The sequence below is a fragment of the Brachyhypopomus gauderio genome, chromosome 15, assembly GCF_052324685.1.
Source record: "Brachyhypopomus gauderio isolate BG-103 chromosome 15, BGAUD_0.2, whole genome shotgun sequence".
NCBI classification, from domain to species: Eukaryota; Metazoa; Chordata; class Actinopteri; order Gymnotiformes; family Hypopomidae; genus Brachyhypopomus; species Brachyhypopomus gauderio.
Window position 1 is genome coordinate 11,395,401 of NC_135225.1, and position 19,745 is coordinate 11,415,145.

The following is a 19,745-nucleotide window of genomic DNA, read 5'->3' on the forward strand; positions in this document are numbered from 1 at the left end:
TAAATCATAGTATGTAATCACTGTTTTCCTTTTTCTGTAGTTTTGGAGGAAAATAGAAAACTGCTGATGAGGGATTTTTTTCCCCTCTTGAAATTCATCATCCCTTTCAATGTGTGAGAGATTCGTAATGTACCTTTGAGTTGTGAATTGGACAAATACATTGACAAAGCTTTGATACGTTTGAGAGATTGTTGAAGTAGTGGCAGATTGACCTATAACAGCACTGCTAAGCGTTTAAGCCTGAGGAGTAAACGGTCTTTAAGTACTAAACCTGCTAAGACTGATGTTAAAAAAAATAAAATAAGAAGCCAAATCTGTTTTGAAACTGAGAAATTGAAAGTTTTATTGATTTTGTATAATTTGTGGATTAAGGAATCTTGATCTGGTTTTAATAGCAGAAATCAAACAAAACGGGAACAAGTCGCAGTTTTTTTTCTTCTTTTTCCCTTTTGCCTTTTATTCCTCCTGAGCTGTTTTATCTTATAAACGAGTGTAATATTCAGCTAGATTCATGGTTTAGAGCTCACTCGCTGCTGCATGTGTGCAGAACAATACGGAGCTAGTAAAGCTGTGATGGGTTGTTGCTTTCCACTGTGAATGGAGGTGAGTGTCTGCACCTGAAGTAATCTAAAACCAATAAAGCGCACAATAGATCTGTCTATTTCTGCACATGCTGCACTTTCTGGTCCCATCTATGAAATGGCATGCAATTTTGTGTGACAACATTGTAAAGGCAAAAAGGAGACAAATTAAGCTCATTTTCAACAGAATAGTGCATTTCCATTTTGGCGCAAATAAGATGTCACTTGGTGTGACAAAAGCAATGAATGAGGATCAAGAGGACGGCGAGTTTGGAAATGTTTTTCCATGCCTCATTCAAAAATAAAGAACAACAATAACAAAGGCTGATTTAACCTCTCCCTCCTAATTTGGAGTGACACAAACAGGAAGACTACCACATCGCCATGTTTAGCTGAATGGTAGCAATTTTTAAAATATAAATAAAATAATCTTTGTGTTCCATTTGTAACATAGTGGAAATTAGGGTTGTTTTTGTAGAACTACGACCACTGCTTTTGTAACACCAAATCAAAACTGTTTGTTTGCCTTGAACATTTATGATGAGATTATATGTTATTAAATATAATAAAATAAAATATTTTTAAAATGTTATATAAAATAAAATTGAAAAACTATTAAAACACAGACAATGAAGTCTTGTTTGGGCTACTGCCCCCGTGACCCGGACCCGGATAAGCTGATGTTAATGGATGGATGGGCAATAGAATAGAATAGAGTACCTGGTAGCTTAATAAAGCGATTCAGATCATTCAAAAATAAAGAGATGTTCTAATGTTCATAAAGAAACAAATTAATGCTAATGTGCTAGCAAATCATGAAATGTCTTAAGTATAGAATTTAGTTCAAAGCTAAAATTAGTGACCGTACAGAGAGAGAGAGAGGGGAATTATGCCTTCCCACATGAAGTCCATGCTTCCGTGAAGTGGAAATCTAATCACGGATTCTCTTGAAATGGCGTCCTTGAGCCGTGTCAGGATTTAAGCTTGCTAAGTACCCCATGTCAATGATTTTCTGCCCCACCACAATGTAGACCCCAGTAATGCTTAAAGAAGAGGCCATGTCTGAAAAATGGTTGTGCCGAGTGTACATATGAATATCAGAGCGAGGCTAAAGGGGTCCATCAGGATCATCTCTCATGGTTAGCTCCTGCACTGTAAGAGCATCTGATCTAACAGCCTGGAAAAATCAAATGTAATCCTTGGTTACACTGATCTGATGCTTTGTGGTCCTCCTGATTTTAATGTCTTATATGCCCTGTTGCAAAATCAGTCTGCATTAAATTCTAGCAGGTCTGAACTGGTTGAAGATGCTGAAAATACAAAAATGGAAGCCATTTGATGGATCGATTCAAAATCATATTTTGATATGTTGAGAACTCGTCTGTTTCTCTTGGTTTATAATAGTGGTACTTTAAAAGCGATACGTTTGTGAAATCTTCCTGTTTTTATATGGGCGTCCTGGAGTTGTATGATCTCGCCTTTTCTGGGCTCTTTAATCGCCAAATGTTCGCCGTGCTCTGCAGTTGGCAAGAGCCGAGCTGGAGTTCAAAGAGCTGTTCTGCCTCTTACTGCTGCTAAGCCACTTTCACAGACTGGAGAGCAGTCGGAGGATATCTGTTTACCCCACTTCCTCTCTCAGCCCCCACCCATTCCACAAGTCAGGAGGAGGTGGAGAAAGAAAGAGGTGGAGGGGGAGGTTGGGGGGGGGGGGGGGGTGGAGAGAAAAGCCCCAGACACACACATTCACCGGTGGTCATGCACCGCCACTCTCAAAAGTGCCCCATTTCCAGGCTGGCTGCCTCTCCTCAGTGTGCCCTCTCAGGTGTAGCTCGCCCAGCTCCTGCTCACCAGACGGCCCCCGTGTTCCGTGCCAGCGGTTGGAGCGATGTGCGGCAGGGCGTGGGCCGCGACTCCGTGAGTGATGGATGCGGGGTGTCGGGGACGGCCGAGCGCGCAAAGAGCCCCGTTAGCATTCCTCCATCGCCGGTGAGGAGCAGCCCCAACGGCACCGGTCCCATCCGTAGCAGAAGTGGTGGGGGTCTGGGTGGAGCTTGAGGGCGTGCCCTCCTTACTGGGTGCTGCGCGCTTCGTCTCCACGAATTGTTTTTTTGGGGTGGGTGAGGAGGTTCTTCTTCTGCCCGTTTTACCTGGAGTTCTTCCTTAACATGTTCAAGACTTGGTGTAGATGCCATTGAAATCTAACAGTTCACTTAAGGCTTTCTTTTCTCTTTGTTGACTGCAGGATTTATTCACCCCGAAGACCAAAGTTGTTTGTCTGGTTTGTCATTTCCGCAAAGAAAACATCTCCCTTTTTTGCACGTTTGGCTTCTATTGAGCTATAATATAAACCTACCATGTGTGTTTCATTACTGGTTCACCGTGAAGTTGATTTGGTGTGAAAGAATAATGACCTGCTCAGTGACTCCTATTCAGCTACAGGGTTATGACATCTCATAAATACTGCACTGAGCTGAGGTCCCAGAACTCCCGGGTTCCATATCAATGACCTGTACCTCGTTGGCTCCCGATATGTGCTAAAGGCCAGGGATCTGAGACTCTCTGGACTCCTCTCTTGCTAAAAGGCTAGTGTTAACACTCGTTTGGACTGAGTGCAGACAATGTGAGGTGCATCGGGGTGAAACTCATTAGACCTGCTCACACTTGCTGCAGAGAGCCACTCTCCGCTGCCCAGAGATGAATCATCTTGTGCCGTGGTGTGTGTGGTTAGCGTTTCTCATTCGTGCCTTTCAGTGGATGAAGGCAGAAGGCACCGAGTATCTGGTGTCTTATCCCTTTTAGCATAAAATGGCAGGTCTTTTGAAGCTCTGTGGAGTGACCACTAGTGAGGGCTAAAATATAGCAGAATGAAAGATCAATAACTTACGAGAGCTGCTCTGCACAACCACTTTCTGTTTCTGAACTTCAGTAACACAACCATGGGAAGATGTCATTAAGAACTCTGTCCTGAATGATGTATCTCAGTTATATAGTTATTAACATTGAATGAGGAGGAAACATGGCAAATGAAACTGGGCTTTATTCCGGTGAAGGTTGTTCATTTAAGACACTAGACCTAACCGCTCTGGAATTATTTCTCAAAGGCTTTGTGTTTACCTGGTTGTATGATAAAATGCAAGGGTGACTGTCCGATGCTTCACAAGAAGAATATGCTGACCACTGAATCAGTCCTCTAGGTTAAAATGTTCAGTGCCACGGTACCGTTTTCTTCATGTCACATCCTGTAACACAGTTGTCAAAGGTGAAATATAAGAAATAATGGGAGAAGGTCATTTGTTTAACACACAGTTAAACAAGGAAAGATTGAAACAGAAAATGCATTCAGTGTTTATGATGCTATCATGAGGGTATTTTCAAAACGCTGTACATGCTATAACTACTCAAAGAAAGGCATTGATTCATTCAACACTTTTACTTTTATGAAAATTACAAGAAATAGACAGCTGGGGCTGTGGGATATAATATCTAAACAGTTTATATACCATACTGGAAGCATTCAGGCATAGTCTGTGATTGAGAAACCAACCTTTAGACCTTTTTGGCACTCCAAGGCTGTTATTAAATAGTTGACATTCAGATGTTGCCAAAATTCTTTTTTCTTTTATCCTAATTTAAAACCTACTGTGTAAGTTTGCATGAAATGTTTATCTTTAATTTTCTGAGAATTTTAATCAGAAGCCCATTCTCATTCAATAAAAAATAGATTATGTGGAAACAAAATTAAATAAATGAATGTGAAGGGAAATGTAGAGGAAAAGTTGATGAGATTTTCAATGAGGTTTATTGTATCTTAGAGGCCCCTGTCCTTATTCTCTGAATACTGGCTCTTTTGAGTACTAGTGCTCTTTTAACCCACATATTGTGTGTGTGTGTGTGTGTGTGTGTGAGAGAGAGAGAGAGAGAGAGAGAGAGTTATATATTTATATTGTGTGTGTTAAAAAAAAAATTGGATTTTATATACACAGATCAGCCACAACACTAAAATCACTCACAGGTGAAGTTAATAACATTTAATTATCTAGTTAAACCAGTGCCTGTCAATCGGTGGGTTATATTGGGTAACATGAGTTGTTCTTGAAGTCGATGTGTTGGAAGCAGGAAACTTGGACAAGCATATGTATCTAAGTGACTAGCAACCAACCGGTGACAGGGTTACAGGTGCCCATGCCCTGTTGATGAGAGGCCACAGGCAGATTCCACCGAAGAGCTACCGTCGTATAGATATTGGAGCACAGTTCATCGCACCCTGCTGGATATCGGGCTGTGTAGCCACGTACTGCTCCGAGTGGCTGTGCTGACCCATCAGAACTGCACCATGGAACACTGGAAGAAGATGGCCTGGTCTGATGAATCACATTTTCTTTTACATCATGCAGCGCTTGCCTGCGGAAGACGAAAATGGAACGTTTCAAAGGAACATGACAGAGTTGAAGATGTTGATTTGGCCTCCAAACTCCAGAGATGTGCACCAAAAACAGGTGTGATCCATGGGGGGCCCCAGGGTCTGCTGAAGTACCTCATACCACCGGACACCTTCAGAGCTCTTGTGGAGTCCAGACCTCGATGATTCAGAGCCCATTTGGAAACATATGGGGAAGGATGATGGGTGGATTAATGTTCTGATTGGCATGCTGAATTGAAAAGGAGAAATTTATCTTGATCATTTTTTAATGATTCTATTGGCTTTGAGGATTTCTGTCTATATCCATTGTCATCATGCACAATTCATGGTTGCGGGGGTGGGGTGGAATTTTGTAACTCAAAGAACATTTGCATGAAAAATATTGGATGGAAAGGCAAAAGCAATTACAGTGCAATTTAGTGTTCCAGCAGTAACCTTTAAGAATGCATTACTGTCGCCTTCTCCACCCATGCAGGGAACAGGCCTTAAAACATAGCTGGGTAAATCAGGCCTGTAGACCATAGAGGGCATCAACTTTCCAACTCTTTCCAACTCTTGTCCGATAAAATGCAGTCTGTTTATGGTTGTCTGCCAGGCATCCAGCACGAAGCCAGCAAGCTTCTCTGAATAATGCAAACGAAAGCTTGCCATGTAATGTGATTAATGTGTATTGGAAACTCTAACCTAAGCCTCTAGAGATATGTTGTTTTTTTTGTTTGTTTTAAAATCTGATGATGAAGTTGTGCTTGATTGTTTGCTGTGGCTTCGTACGGCAGAACTTGTGGAGCTGCGACTCTTGCTTGTCGCTGTGAGACAGCGGTGGGTGTAATTTATGGCAAAAACTTAGCCCCTTCTCCCCCGTGTCAGGGAGGTAAGTGGGGTACAAGGAGCTGTGGCTGTGACCGTGGAGGCGGCGCTGTGTCTGATGCCTCCTGTGCTCCTTCCTCCCCACCCCCCTCACCAGCTGCCTGTTTAATTAGAGCACTGAACACCCCCCCCACCCTGGGGACTGGTGGCTTCTCCCGCTCACCGTGAGGAGTAAATCTGCACTCCTCCATCACTCGGGCTCTACCTGCTCTCTGTTTACCCAGCCAGGTCCACAGGCGGCGCCGTGACATCCCGCCGCTAAGTGACACCGCACAGGAGACGCGTCTAAACCAGAGATAACGAAGCGGAGGTGGTTTCCGGTGGTTTTGTAGTGGTTGTGTGTGTTTTGCGGGGGTCTTTGTTGTAGCCATGTTTGATACAGTGAACGAAACCAGAACATTATCACTTTCACACGCTCCTGTTTTGGTGGCTTTAACATTTTATAGTGAGATGCTCAACTAAGGTTAGTTTGGCAAGATGGCAAACAAGGCAGAGATACTAAATAATGGATGCTGAAGGCTCCAGCATGTCCTACCTGTTGGAGAGACTATGGTGGGGCGTCCTACCTGTTGGAGAGACTATGGTGGGGCGTCCTACCTGTTGGAGAGACTATGGTGGGGCGTCCTACCTGTTGGAGAGACTATGGTGGGGCGTCCTACCTGTTGGAGAGACTATGGTGAGGTGTCCTACCTGTTGGAGAGACTATGGTGGGGCGTCCTACCTGTTGGAGAGACTATGGTGGGGCGTCCTACCTGTTGGAGAGACTATGGTGGGGCGTCCTACCTGTTGGAGAGACTATGGTGAGGTGTCCTACCTGTTGGAGAGACTATGGTGGGGCGTCCTACCTGTTGGAGAGACTATGGTGGGGCGTCCTACCTGTTGGAGAGACTATGGTGGGGCGTCCTACCTGTTGGAGAGACTATGGTGGGGCGTCCTACCTGTTGGAGAGACTATGGTGGGGTGTCCTACCTGTTGGAGAGACTATGGTGGGGCGTCCTACATGTTGGAGAGACTATGGTGGGGCGTCCTACCTGTTGGAGAGACTATGGTGGGGCGTCCTACATGTTGGAGAGACTATGATGGGGCGTCCTACCTGTTGGAGAGACTATGGTGGGGCGTCCTACCTGTTGGAGAGACTATGGTGAGGTGTCCTACCTGTTGGAGAGACTATGATGGGGCGTCCTACCTGTTGGAGAGACTATGGTGGGGCGTCCTACCTGTTGGAGAGACTATGGTGGGGCGTCCTACCTGTTGGAGAGACTATGGTGGGGCGTCCTACCTGTTGGAGAGACTATGGTGGGGCGTCCTACCTGTTGGAGAGACTATGGTGGGGCGTCCTATCTGTCAGCACCTTCAGGAGGACCGCATGGACAGGTAGCACCAGCAGAAGTCAATCAGTGAAAATATGCTCTTCCCCTTTAAAAGCTTGTAGGACCTTCGGCACATATAACTCTTAACGTTATGGAGGATCTACCACCAGTTTCTTTTAATTTGAATGAGGGGAAACCATTTTCTTCCCCTTTAATTAACACAGCAGTGAGCACCTCATTCTTTATTTTACAGCAGGATTGCCACTTGTCTTACCAATGGGACACTGGACCTGGCTGATTCTGGGAGTTATTCCACAGCACTGCAATAGCACAGACTACCATTGATCTTAATGCATAATGCGCTCGTCCCCACTCTGAGAATGCGTTCTTTTTTTTCTTTTGTAATATTTATTATGAGAAATAAATGCCTGAATGAACGAGGTTGGTGTTAGTTTCAGTGCTACATGTTTTGCAGGTTAATATTTTTTTTGGGAGGGGTGGGGGTTGTCTGGATAATCTGGTGTATCGCTCAGTATGTCAAGTATCCTCCTTCAGTTATTCTGTACAGGGTCTTGCAACGGTGTTTAAACAGAGCAGATTTTAATAGTGTTCAATTTCAGATGCACCATGGCTGGTGCCATCATTGACATCACTGCTGGCTATAGGCAGTAATTGCTGGAATCCTGATGTGACTCGTGAGTTGTGCTCAAATGCGATTTCCTGCAGTGGTTAAAATGTTAGCTGCGTTCCCACAGGGCAAGGCATGAATCCACTCATCTGCTTTAGTGATCTATTTTTCTAGACCAATTGCTTTAAACGCGCTGCTGATCCCATGAATAGTGATTTCAGGTGTGCATGCCGCAGTTGTCCGTATTTGTGTTGTGCATTTTTAGGTGTCCGACATTTGTAAACAGCTTTCAGAACAGAAGTCGGGCTGTGTTCATCTTCTCCTGAATGTGCGGTGTGTTCAGTAGTGTCCCTACTGCCTCGTTGCAGCTGGTGGTGGAAGCCTTTTTACACACTGCTGCCAGTTTATTTCAGTCCTGAACTTCTCCCCCAAGCTTCCCCTCAGAGCAGGTTTGAAAGGCCTATGATGTGCTATTTGCATACATTAAACATGCGGCTGTTGACATTAGTGCAGTAATTAGTTTCATTTGAATGAGCTGCGCATGCGGTACGTGAGGCAGAGGCAGCGTTGGTCTGCCCGCTAGGCTGGAGAAGGTCTGCCCACGAGGCTGGAGAAGGTCTGCCCGCTAGGCTGGAGAAGGTCTGCCCCTAGGCTGGAGAAGGTCTCCCCGTTAGGCTGGAGAAGGTCTGCCCGCGTGGACACTGGGGTTTCGTTCTGCGTTCTGTCGGTGTCTTGACACCACAGCAATGTCACCTCAACGATGCCGCATGCTTTCAGCTTGTTTTTCCCAACTCAAATGAAATTTATAAAGGAGAAGGATTTTGACTGAAGTTCAGTTAGAACATAGTAGGAGCCCCCCCCCCCCCCCCCCGTCTATATGCCTGACCTTGTGCGTTTTGACTAAATCCATCCACCATTCTCATGATATCAGTGTGGATAAGTTAATTTTATTGCCTCTTTAACGACAACATTGTGTGCAGTCACCTTGGCAAGTTCGGAGTTTTTATTAGAGTAGTAATGGCCTCAGAGTGCAGTGCATAATGAACGCCTCCTTATTCCTGGGCCTGACGAACAGCTAAGGGGAGGCTGCACTCACTCCGAATGGATACCAGAATGTATATGATTGTTGTATTGAGTTCACCACCGAGATTGAATGCAGTGACCCTCATCGAATGCTAACACTATAATGGTTTCCTAAGCATATGCAATATTTCTCAAGTCAGAGAGTACATGCAGTAGGTTTTTGGGGTTGTTCTTTCCCAACCCGGAAATTGCTGTGCAAAGCAAAAGTAAGATTTTAAGAGTGATTAGATGTAGAATTCACATCAGGGTTTTGATTTGTATGATAATAATCTGTCGATGTAATCTCTTCCATCTCCTTTTAGCAATCCAGTTTCTCATCTTGAAGAAAATATATATTTTTTTAGATACTTTTTAATGTAGAATATTTGACATTTTTATGATGAAAATTGTGTTTATCCATTCATGGAGATTATTATTACTGTCATAATTAATGCTGATGACTGTAATCTGAATGTCTAGAGACTTCTGTGGGTATATAGGTTACTTTGTTTTCTCTCTTTTTTTTTTGTTTTAATGATTTTCCAGAGTATGCAGTAGTCTAACAGGGTACGAGTGTGTTCAGAGGAAGCAGACAGATCCAGGGAGTAGACCCATTATCTCTAATCCAGGCACAGCTATGTGTAGTTTGGCAGCACCTCTGCAGCAGGGCCGCACTAATAGCTCTATATTTCATTTGGGGGGGTGGGGGGTTGGGGGGGGGGGGGGCTGCCACGGTCCTCTTGATGAATGACAACATCTTTTTCAGCCTACAACCGCAACACTCTCAACCCACTCCCCCTACCCCTCATCGCTCTCGCTGTTCTGTTATGTTCTGTTCCTTGATTTGACACACACACAACACACCACACACCTCTCTCTCTCGCCGTCCCACTCCTCCACCCACTCACTCTCTCTGTCTCACTCCCCAGTTTGACAAAGCATATGCCTACAGCATCCGCCACATGTTTGGGAAGGAAGGCAAGCGAACAGACTACACCCCCTACAGCTGCATGAAGGTGGTGCTGTCCAACCCACCCAGCCAAGGCGACTACCACGGTGAGTCACGGCCAACGTCACCTGTCCACTTTGTCCTTCTGTAACGAGGACTCGGGATCATTGCACATAATGACTCATGAACAAACATGTCTTTTACGTTATGACCACAAAACAAACTAACAATTAATCGTGGCAGATATTCTAAATGAGGTGGCTGGGGTAATAATTACTGGGCTAATTACGCTACGAGTACTCGCGCACTCTTATCCGCCCCCTCCTCCTTCCTCGCACCCTCTCGTCCTCCCAGGGTGTCCGTTCCGACACAGTGACCCCGAGCTCCTGAAACAGAAGCTGCAGGCATACAAGGTCGGTCCCGGTGGGATTGTTGAGGTGAGTCTCACACACACACACGCACACGCACACACACACACCGTGGGGTGGCTTCTCACACTCCGCATCTTTCCAGGCAGGATTAAAAGGGGCACTTAGGAGCCCTGAATCTGAGCTCAGTGTTGTGTGCTGTAGCCAGATTGAGTATGTTTACCTGAAAATAAGCCAATGGATTTGCATCTGAATAAAAGTATTTGTGAACAGGGATGGACAAGCACCTCAAGGTTTATATATAGTTCCAGTTCTCACTTATGTCCTATAGATTGTTCAGTTGACCTTCATAGTGTTAAATGAACGTATTAATCCATTTCTTTCCAAACCACAAGTCAAATATTTGATCTATACTGAGATGTAAGCTTATGTGACCTGATTATACTGTTCCACTTATACTGGCCCTGACCTGTTTTTATAGATCATGTAGCTATTTCGTTCCAAACCTCAGGTTCCAGTGTATTCAAGACATTTGATTATGTGGTCAGAATGATTAAATATCCTGGCAAATGGCTCAAAATCTGCCTTTTCTTGATCCCAGTGTGTGTTCCCCCTACTACCCCCCCCCCCCCCCCCCCCCCAAAAAAAAAAAAAAAAAAATTTTAATTAAATAAAAATCTGAATCTATTTGCTTGATCTTAGGTGTTAGTGGATTTTAAATAGTCTTGTATAAACATTCAACAAGTTTACTGAAGAACACAAACAAACCAGAAAACAGTAACAGAAATATGAAAAAACACTGCTGCAAAAACCCACCCAACTGGCTGATCAGTTTTAGCTGAGAGAAGTCTGGGCCTGGTCCTAATGTTCCAGTGAGTGCTTTGATTGACAGCCCGCTGTCAGATTCACAGCCTGTTACATTACTCGGACAGAACTGAATAAAATGTTGCAAGAGTGAATGAGAATAATACGACCGTACACATACCAATTGTCTGTCAACAATACCGAGGGTCATTCTGATGACCACACTGACGTTCAGACACCAGATAAGCCTCACTCGCGGGGCTTCATGCGATACGAATGTCACCTGACTTTTGGTGATCGTGTAAAACTACATAGACCTCACTGAAAAAGTACTGTGTGGAGTCTGTTACTCTGTCAGTCTCGACACTGTGTTGGTCCTGAACAGTCTTTTTACTTAGAGGCAACCTGAAGGTTAACTCCTTTTTCATATTGAGCACTATTTCCTAATTGCTAAATTATTTATTAACTGGAACAAATTCTGGTTTAGTTAGTGTCCCGTGACTATTGCTTACTTCTTTTGGTTTGTCATCATGGGCAATAAATATTATGCAGTGTCTTGGCGCTGTTTTTCCAGCTAGTTCGCCTGACAGCAGCAACACTATTAGGTGTATATTTGGTGATTTGCTTTAAATACAGTTGCTCCCTTTACCTAGAATCCCAGGGTTAGTGCCCGGTGGCTTGAATTTTTACATTTTGAAGATGGTGGAATATTGGAGAATACCAGATTGATTGAGACATTTTACCCAACACTGTTTCAAGAATACAGTTACAGATAAAAGTATTCTGTAGTCAGAATGCTCTGTAGTACATAGAGTTCAGCCTAGGATGCAAATGTGATTCCATTTTAGTCTTGCCAAAATGTCACGATGCAGTCCTTTTACCAATGTATAAAATGTATTTTTCCATGTTTCGATTCTAAAATGTATCTCTTTAGAAGTAAAATACAGTGTGGTTTCTGATTCATGGTGCCTTTTAAGTTTTTTTTTTTTTTTTTGCTTCCCCACTTTCGTTTGCTAGCGAGGTTTTTCGGACTCTAGGGTGAGAGTCTCCCAGCTTCTTCTAGCTAACTAGCACTCTGTGATATATGGACAGCAGAACACACACACACAGGATTAGCTAGTGTCGCTCTGACAGCCAACAGTAATGTTATCCCTCCCACATCGATGGTACGATGGTGAACCCATTAGTTTTGGGCTGTGTAGTGTAAATGTAGTGTAGCAGACGTTCATGTGGCGTTCTGTTGGATAACGGCCTGTGTGGCGGTGTAGAGCGACGTTGCAGAGCAAATAAATCTGTCCGATATGATCCGGTCAGAGTCCGCCATGACTGTGGGGCCTGCTTCCAAAATACAATATAATATTTCATGTTCAATTCATTAGCACCTTTCATATACATGCACTCGCCGAACGTGAAACAAATATGCAAAAAATAAATACTGTACAGCGTCTAGGAATAACAGATGACTGCAGTGCAGCCCAGTCCAAAGGTTAACACCAATGTCCTGTTGGACTGGGAGGGAACTGGACCCCTTCCCTTGGCTCCCAGTAAACCCCCCCCCCCCCCCCCCCCCTCCTCCCCTACCCCCCCTTATTGAAGATGACAGCACATCTACAAATTTCACCCACCAGTCTTTTTTTCTGTGTAACCCACGTGAAGTCTGTGACCTCGGATTTGACAACCAATCCTTTAAAACATACTTTTTAAGATGTTAAATAATGTTCAGTAGAACTGGCAATAAAGTGAAATTGCCATGGACTGCAGTAATGTGCTCATGGAGTTATTAGCCTCAGACGCCAATGTGAATAATGGACTACTTGTAATTAGACTGTAAAGTTAAGTCTTAAATATATTTATTCATAATACCTTAAAAAGTATTCAGTTTCAGTCCATTTTGACACGCTCACTGTGTCATAGTCTAGGAGTTTGATGGGTATTAGATTGGAAGGGTTTTTTTTCTGATTTATTTTTCAGAGACGTTCATTCCGTCTTCCTAACAGCCAAAAAAAAAATTAAAAGTGGCCTGTTCCAAGGCTCTCGACCAGACGTGAGCGCTGGCCTGCAATCTGTTTCATTTTGTTAGTGGACTTAGGAGAAACCGGCTTGATTGTGCATTGTGAATATATTTGTCCTGCGTTCTGTGTCTGACTCCAGCTCATGACACAGGATGTCCGTCAATGTAACTACGTGTAGAGATTGGGCTGCAGATGCTTTAGAGAAGTGGGGAAGAGCTGTTTGCTTGGAACGACCCTTGGACCTTTGTGGTCTGAGCAGCTCTGACTCTTCCAACCAGTGTGGTCCAAGCAGCGCTGTTCCCTCAGACCAATCCGGTCTGAGCAACTCGGTCCCCTTGGACCAGTGCGGTCCAAACAGCGCGATCCCCTTGGACCAGTGCGATCCGAGCAGCTTGCTGTGATGTTAAAAAACCTGCTGGCGGTGTTCTTGACTAAGGACCTGCCATCTGTTTGCTTTGCTCTGGGTGCTGAGGTGGCCGGCATGTCCGGCACGAGGGAAATGGCAGACAGCTCGCTAACACAGCCTGACGTGTCAGCCCAGGGCCTGTGCGTTTCCTGTCAAACTCCCAATTCCTACTGTGACCCCAGGCGGGCCCTTACAGTGTGGGGCTGCGCAGAGGGCCCTGGACAGCTGGGCGCAGAGCAGTGGCGCGCGCGTGCACACACACACACACACACACACACACACACACACACACACACACACACACACCGCCTCCTCTCCCCACAGAGCAGGACTAGTGCGCCAGGTCATCTCACAAACCCAGCGAACGCGAGAGGAGTGGGATCCACACGTGGGAGTGCAATTAAAATGCAGAACATCAGACTCCTCAGCCACGCCGTCTGGTGACAGGGTGACGGCGGAGGGCGGCGCGGGAGGGAGGGCGCGGGCGGGAGGTGGGGAGGCGCGGGCGGGAGGGGCAGGCGGGAGAGGCTGCTAGGACCTTCCGTAGGAGACGGGAGTGTCCGCTCACTCCGGTGTGCACCCAGCGCTGCGTGACCTTCACTTCTGGAGGTGCTGGAGCAGCGGAGAACCCCATGTGCTGCGTGCGGTTCATCGGCGGAGGGGAGAGCAGGATAATGCAGGATTGTGTGTAACCACCATGGCCACAGACAGCTGTCGTCTGCTCTCACCGCTGCACATTCCACTCACCATCGTTTTTTGGCCCGTGCTGATTATTGGCAGAAGGCTGCAGTTAATTGATTCGTTACAACAACCGCAGTAATCTTTACTCATATATTGTTTCTTTTAGTTTCAACACATTTTACATAAGAGATTAAACAGTATAGTATAATATAGTATAATAAAACAGTAGCCCCATTAAAATACAACAGGATACAAGCATACAAGAAAATACAGACAGTTGTTAATTTTAAAATGTGCAGGAGCTACACAGAAGAAAGTCTTCAACCAGCTGAGTCATGAGTGGGCTTAGGAATTAGCAGTAAGCCTCCCTCAACTAAGCAAAGTGGTTGGGATACGCTGCAATACTGCAGATCAGCCAGATATGCTGCAGCCAGACTATTAAGGGCTTTACATTTCATAAGCAAGGCTTTGTAGTCAATGCAGAACTTAAAAGGAGTCAGCATAAATTGAACAAGACTGAAGTAATAGCGTCTGACTTCCTTTTCCCGTTTAGGACTTGAGCTGCTATATTCTAAACCAGCTGAAGCTTACTTTAAAAGACAGCAAGCTAAAACTACGGCGCAGTAGTTTCATCTAGAAGTTAAGAGAACACGCACGAGGCTTCTCGTGTCGTTTTACAGTTTGTTCACCTTGCGCCTCGTTGCAGGCGGTGATTTCTAGTTATCCACACAACCATGAGCTCCCTGAAATCACAAAGTTGAATGTAGAATGTAATGATGCTTTATGTTCATGCTAAATATCCTAGAGATAATCAGGCAAATTACTGGCATTCATATGCTAATTCCCTCTAAAAATCAATTTGCGTGTGCTAATCACTGCTAATATGAATAATTTATAATTATTATTACTTTTGTCTTTTTAGTGCACTTTTAGTGCTGTTTCTGTAATTTGAAGTCATTAAATATAAATCTAAAAGTAACCCCCCTTTGATGGCGATCATCATTTCTCAAGCCTAAACATCTGCGGTGTCGTACAGCTGTGTGTGTGCAGGCAGCAGGTGGAGAAGGTTCTGCAGACTTGCTGCACCGTGGCTGAACCCAGCTGTCCTCCTCCATGCTGAACTGTCTCGCTTTTCCAGCCACTCTGTTTTTCCACTGTCAGTTATCCAAGGCGGGCACAGGGCCCACTAGACACATTTTGAGTTAAGGTTTGCAAGTTGACCAGCCTTAGCTTATGCTTATGAACTACGTTTCTATGGCCAAATTACAGCTCCTCTGGGAATCATAGCTCTACCAGAACTTGAGCTTAGAATGAATTAACCAGCGATTCTGTATTTTGTTTGCAAATGTATCTGATGTGTCAGGAGAAACATGATAGTCACATTTACAGACGGGTTCAATCTTAACAGCTGACAGCATCTTTGCATGTGTAAAGATACCGTATGATATAAGGAGAGGGAGAAGGAAGACCCTAACCCTAAAGGGCAAGAGAGCACCACGAGCAGTGGTCAGCCGGTATATCACCTAACAGCTCCTCTCTCTCTCTCTCTCTCCCTCACTCTCCCTCTCCCTCTCCCTCACTCTCTCTCTCTCCCTCTCTCTCTCTCACTCTCCCTCTCTCTCTCTCTCCCCTCTCTCTCTCTCTCTCTCTCATCCACTCTCTCTCTCCCTCTCTCCCTCTCTCTCTCTCTCTCTCTCTCTCTCTCTCTCACTCTCCCTCTCTCCTCTCTCTCTCTCTCTCTCTCTCTCTCTCTCCCTCTCTCTCTCTCTCTCTCTCCCTCTCTCTCTCCTCTGTTTGTTTTACAGATTTTGGACCTTGTCAAGGGAATGCACTACCAGCTCGCCTGCCAGAAGTACTTTGAGCTGACACACAATGTAAGGCATGCTATTCGCTCTGCCATCGTTTAATCGGGCCTGTTTGTGGCAGCTCCACTGCTCAGCCCAAAAGGCTCCACACAGATCTGCCACTGTAATCACATCCATCATTACCTGTCAGGCATGCTTAATTTTTATGGGTTTATTATAGCACTTAAGATTAATTTTCCCCTGTATGAATTTTTAATATATTTGATTTTTTTTTTTTATTTGGAGACCCTTGCATCAGCAGTTTTGGTCACATTCAAGGTCGTTGTTGTTCCGTAGATGTTTGGAAAGGCAGAAGTGTGGAACAAGCAGTCCAGAGTTGTGTGCTAGAACCAGGAGATAAGTTCCCAGGTTCTGTTGGAACCAAACGTTTGGTTTGCTCCAGCATGAATTCCTAAGTTCAGTGCTGTGTTCTATAAACCAGGCCATAAAAGCTCTGGATTTGTGGGTCAGAGCCAGTGGGAAAGCAGAAGAGTGAGTGCACATGTTGGTGAGTGTGCTGGTTTGGTTTGGCGTTTTCTGCCCCTGCTGTGCGTTTGGTATTTAGTCAGGAGGCTGTGGACACGCCATTGGAGCTGCACGATCCGCCCAAACTCACATGCGCAAGCACGGGCACTAATGTTGTCAAACTGTGTCAGTCCGGATTAGCTTTATGGCACGTGTCCCGTCCCTCGACTACGAGACGGGCCCTGTTGACAGGTTAGGGCTAAAAATGTGTGAGCACACCTGTGCAGAGCAGACAGCCACTATCTGCTTGCTGACAGGTTAATTTGAAAAGTGAAAAGGAGCGAGTCTTTGATATGAAAGTGAGAGGTAAACCTTTCAAATGTTTGTCATCAGAGTGATTCAAGATGCGTCTGAGGCTCAGAGATGAAGGAGTGAAAAACCCTATATATGGTGCTGGAAAGTTAAACCACTTGTCAGCACCAGGCACTTCAATATAAGCTTTAAAAAACCCACTTGATGGATGAATTATATATGGACATTCGAGTTGCACTCCATACTATACCAGTAGATAGGAAAAACAGTTTTATCCATGTGTAATATAATTGGTCAGTGTAATGGATGGGGGCGGGGCGAGTGGGTTGTGGGGCGTGGTCACATGTGGATGGGTATCAGTGGAATATTTAAAGGCAGAACCGTTGGTCTCTGTCCTGTAGGTTACTGCTGCTGTGTTTCACATTTTAATGTCTATAAAGACACAGGCCCAGTATTTCTGAGTGAGTTCATAAATGCCTGGCGCCAAATTGCTCCCCATTAAAACGATGTTTTATGTGCAGGTTTGTGTCCGGCCACCCTTCCCTTAGTGTTCTCAAACTAGCATTGACAGCATATAATAGCTATTAATGGCTATTGGTGGAAATGGCAGTGTATCTGTGCTCCATGGGCACTATTTAGCAGTTAGCCTTGGGGCAGAAAGTGCCAGAGGATATTGCCGATAACGAATAGCTACAAGCAAGACAACGTGAGTAACTTATAGCCCCCCAGAACGAATGCGATGGCCATTCAGATGAACGGTCCACGATAACAAGACTCGAAAGATGAACTGCCCCTAAATTCCAGCTCCAATGAAAACCACATATCAGAAATTCATGAGTCGTATATTAAGTCAGTTGTATGAAGTGGCATCTCTGACATTAAAGCACACAGTAAATACTTTTTGATGCATCAGTGGGTTCTGTGTCCCCGCCCCATTGTGTGATGTGGAATGCAGGAGTCATCATGGGCATGAGCGCATGGCGGATGGGTTAAGAGTCAGGATTTTAATCACCGCCATGTGTCCCACCCGCTTGCGCATCCAGGAGTGAGAACAGACAGATCGGCCCTGGTTTCTTCCTCCCTGGCAACATTTATTAAAGGTCCAAATGTAATACTTCACCAATGAAATATTTACACAAGGGCAATAAATCAAGCGCTAGAGACTGTAATGAAAAGGCAGCCGGGAGGCGTTCTGACAGACACTGTCCCTCGCTCGCAAGCAGAGGCTTTCAGAAATGAGCTCTCTCCAAAACCCCTCTGGATTGATTCATTTCCGAGGCCCGGCTTAGACGCTTTCATGTTTATGCATTTTTCATTTGTCACCAAGCGGCCACTTCAGTGCGGGTTTGCTGTAATGCGGTAACACCCTGAAATGGATCTCTGTGTAATGGATCGCTCAGTTTGCCACTTAAACACTGCTGGTGACCCAAGCCCAAGCCCCCCCCTCCTTGGAGATAAGGAAGGGCTCAGATCTTTGATTTATTTCTGGAGGGCTGTGGGGTGGGCAGGACCCTGGTGGTGTCCCGGTGGTTCAAGTACAGTTGAACAGTCTGCTTCCATTTGCTTTAAACAATGGTCGCAACTGTGGTCTGGAGACACCACAGGTGCAGCTTCAAAGCGCATCCACGTTCAGCCTCATGCACAGTGAGGAAGACGAGGTGAGGAAGACGAGGTTGCCTGTTCTTGCCTTGCGAAGGAATTTCATTTCCATAAACAAGCCCACAGCTCTGAGCTGTCCATTTAATGGCTCACTGTGCTCGAAGGTTGTGGAACAGTCTAAACTTTCTGATGCCTCCGAACAGGTTGAAGATGCTGGATTTTCTCTGAACCACCCAAACCAGTACTTCACGGAGAGTCAGAAACTGCTTGGCGGAGGTAAGGAGGTTAAGAAAGAGGTGGAGCTTTTCCAAAAAGCGCAGGAGAACACAGGCCGTAGTGCTCCGAGCACAGCCCAGCCCAGCAGTGCCCAGACCCTGGAGGATATGGGAGACTTGGATTCCTTCTTCCTTGACGAATAGATGTACTGACAAAATGACCAATGTTTTGGTCATTTTGTCATCTCTTGGTCATCTCTTGTTTATTACAGTTTGTTTGTTACCAATTTGTCATTTTTGAATACAAAAATATTTTTAATATAAATATTTACATGAAATGGTGATCTAGTACTTCTGAACTGAGTTTGTTCACTTGATATTGTGGCAACAAAAAAAAAACAAATAAAATTTCATGGAAAACAAAGACTTGTCCTGTTTCGTGTTTCCGTAGTGACCCAACAGCATGTTTTTCTAATGCACCTCCACAAACCCCCTGTCGGGCAGCGTTTTGTAGGTTCGGGTCTTCTGCCTGTTGGAAGTGAGGAAGACTATTGGCGTGGCTCTGGGGTAATGATGATGGCTTGAGCATTGAGCGGAAATGTTTCCCCAGAGTCCCTAGAGAGGTTCTCGTACATGCTCGTTATGGAGTGGTGCCAGCGTTGTGCCGTGTTTCATCTCCCCAAACCTTTGCTGCATTTTTGTTCAGCAGATCTTGTTTGTTTGGTCTATTCTTGTTAATGTCACATTTTTAAAATAGAATTGCATGTGAGACATGCAATACATTGATTTGTATTTTGGAAACATTTTAAGTTGATTTGAGCATGAAAGTTTATATAGGCAATACAATTACTATAGTAGTTAGTGTTTGTATTGATACCCCATATTTCTCAGAATCATTTAAAGTAAGCAGTTTACCAAACTTGGTTTGAAATGGGAAAAAAACTGGTCTAGATGTTCTCAGAATAGAGTATTATGCAGACTGGAAGTAAGTTCCTAAGTCCTAACCTACCCAAAATAGTGGCAGAATATATTTGCCATGTGAGTTCTGCTTTGTGATGCGGCTCAAGGACATTCTGTAGAAAATGGTGTTGATTTTGGTCTCCGCTGTGCCACATCTTCCTTCCAGCAAGCACGTCTCGTGGCTAAATCCTCTAAAGCTTTTACATCTAAGCCTTTAAATCTTTCTCTGTTATCTGTTGTGACTAAACAGAAAGGGGAAGGA

The 19,745-nt window shown here is 44.8% G+C and overlaps 1 protein-coding gene across 1 annotated transcript in view; it reads left to right on the plus strand.

Moving 5' to 3' along the window:
- Positions 1-18,919, plus strand: part of prim2 (DNA primase subunit 2) — a 44,780-nt gene extending 25,861 nt beyond the window's left edge. The window contains exons 11-14 of the mRNA XM_076975387.1: positions 9,798-9,924; positions 10,172-10,254; positions 15,894-15,962; positions 18,512-18,919. Coding sequence (XP_076831502.1) covers positions 9,798-9,924; positions 10,172-10,254; positions 15,894-15,962; positions 18,512-18,727 — 495 coding nt within the window. The 3' untranslated portion in view covers positions 18,728-18,919. The remainder of the gene's footprint in view (positions 1-9,797; positions 9,925-10,171; positions 10,255-15,893; positions 15,963-18,511) is intronic.
- The last annotated feature ends 826 nt before the right edge of the window (positions 18,920-19,745 follow it).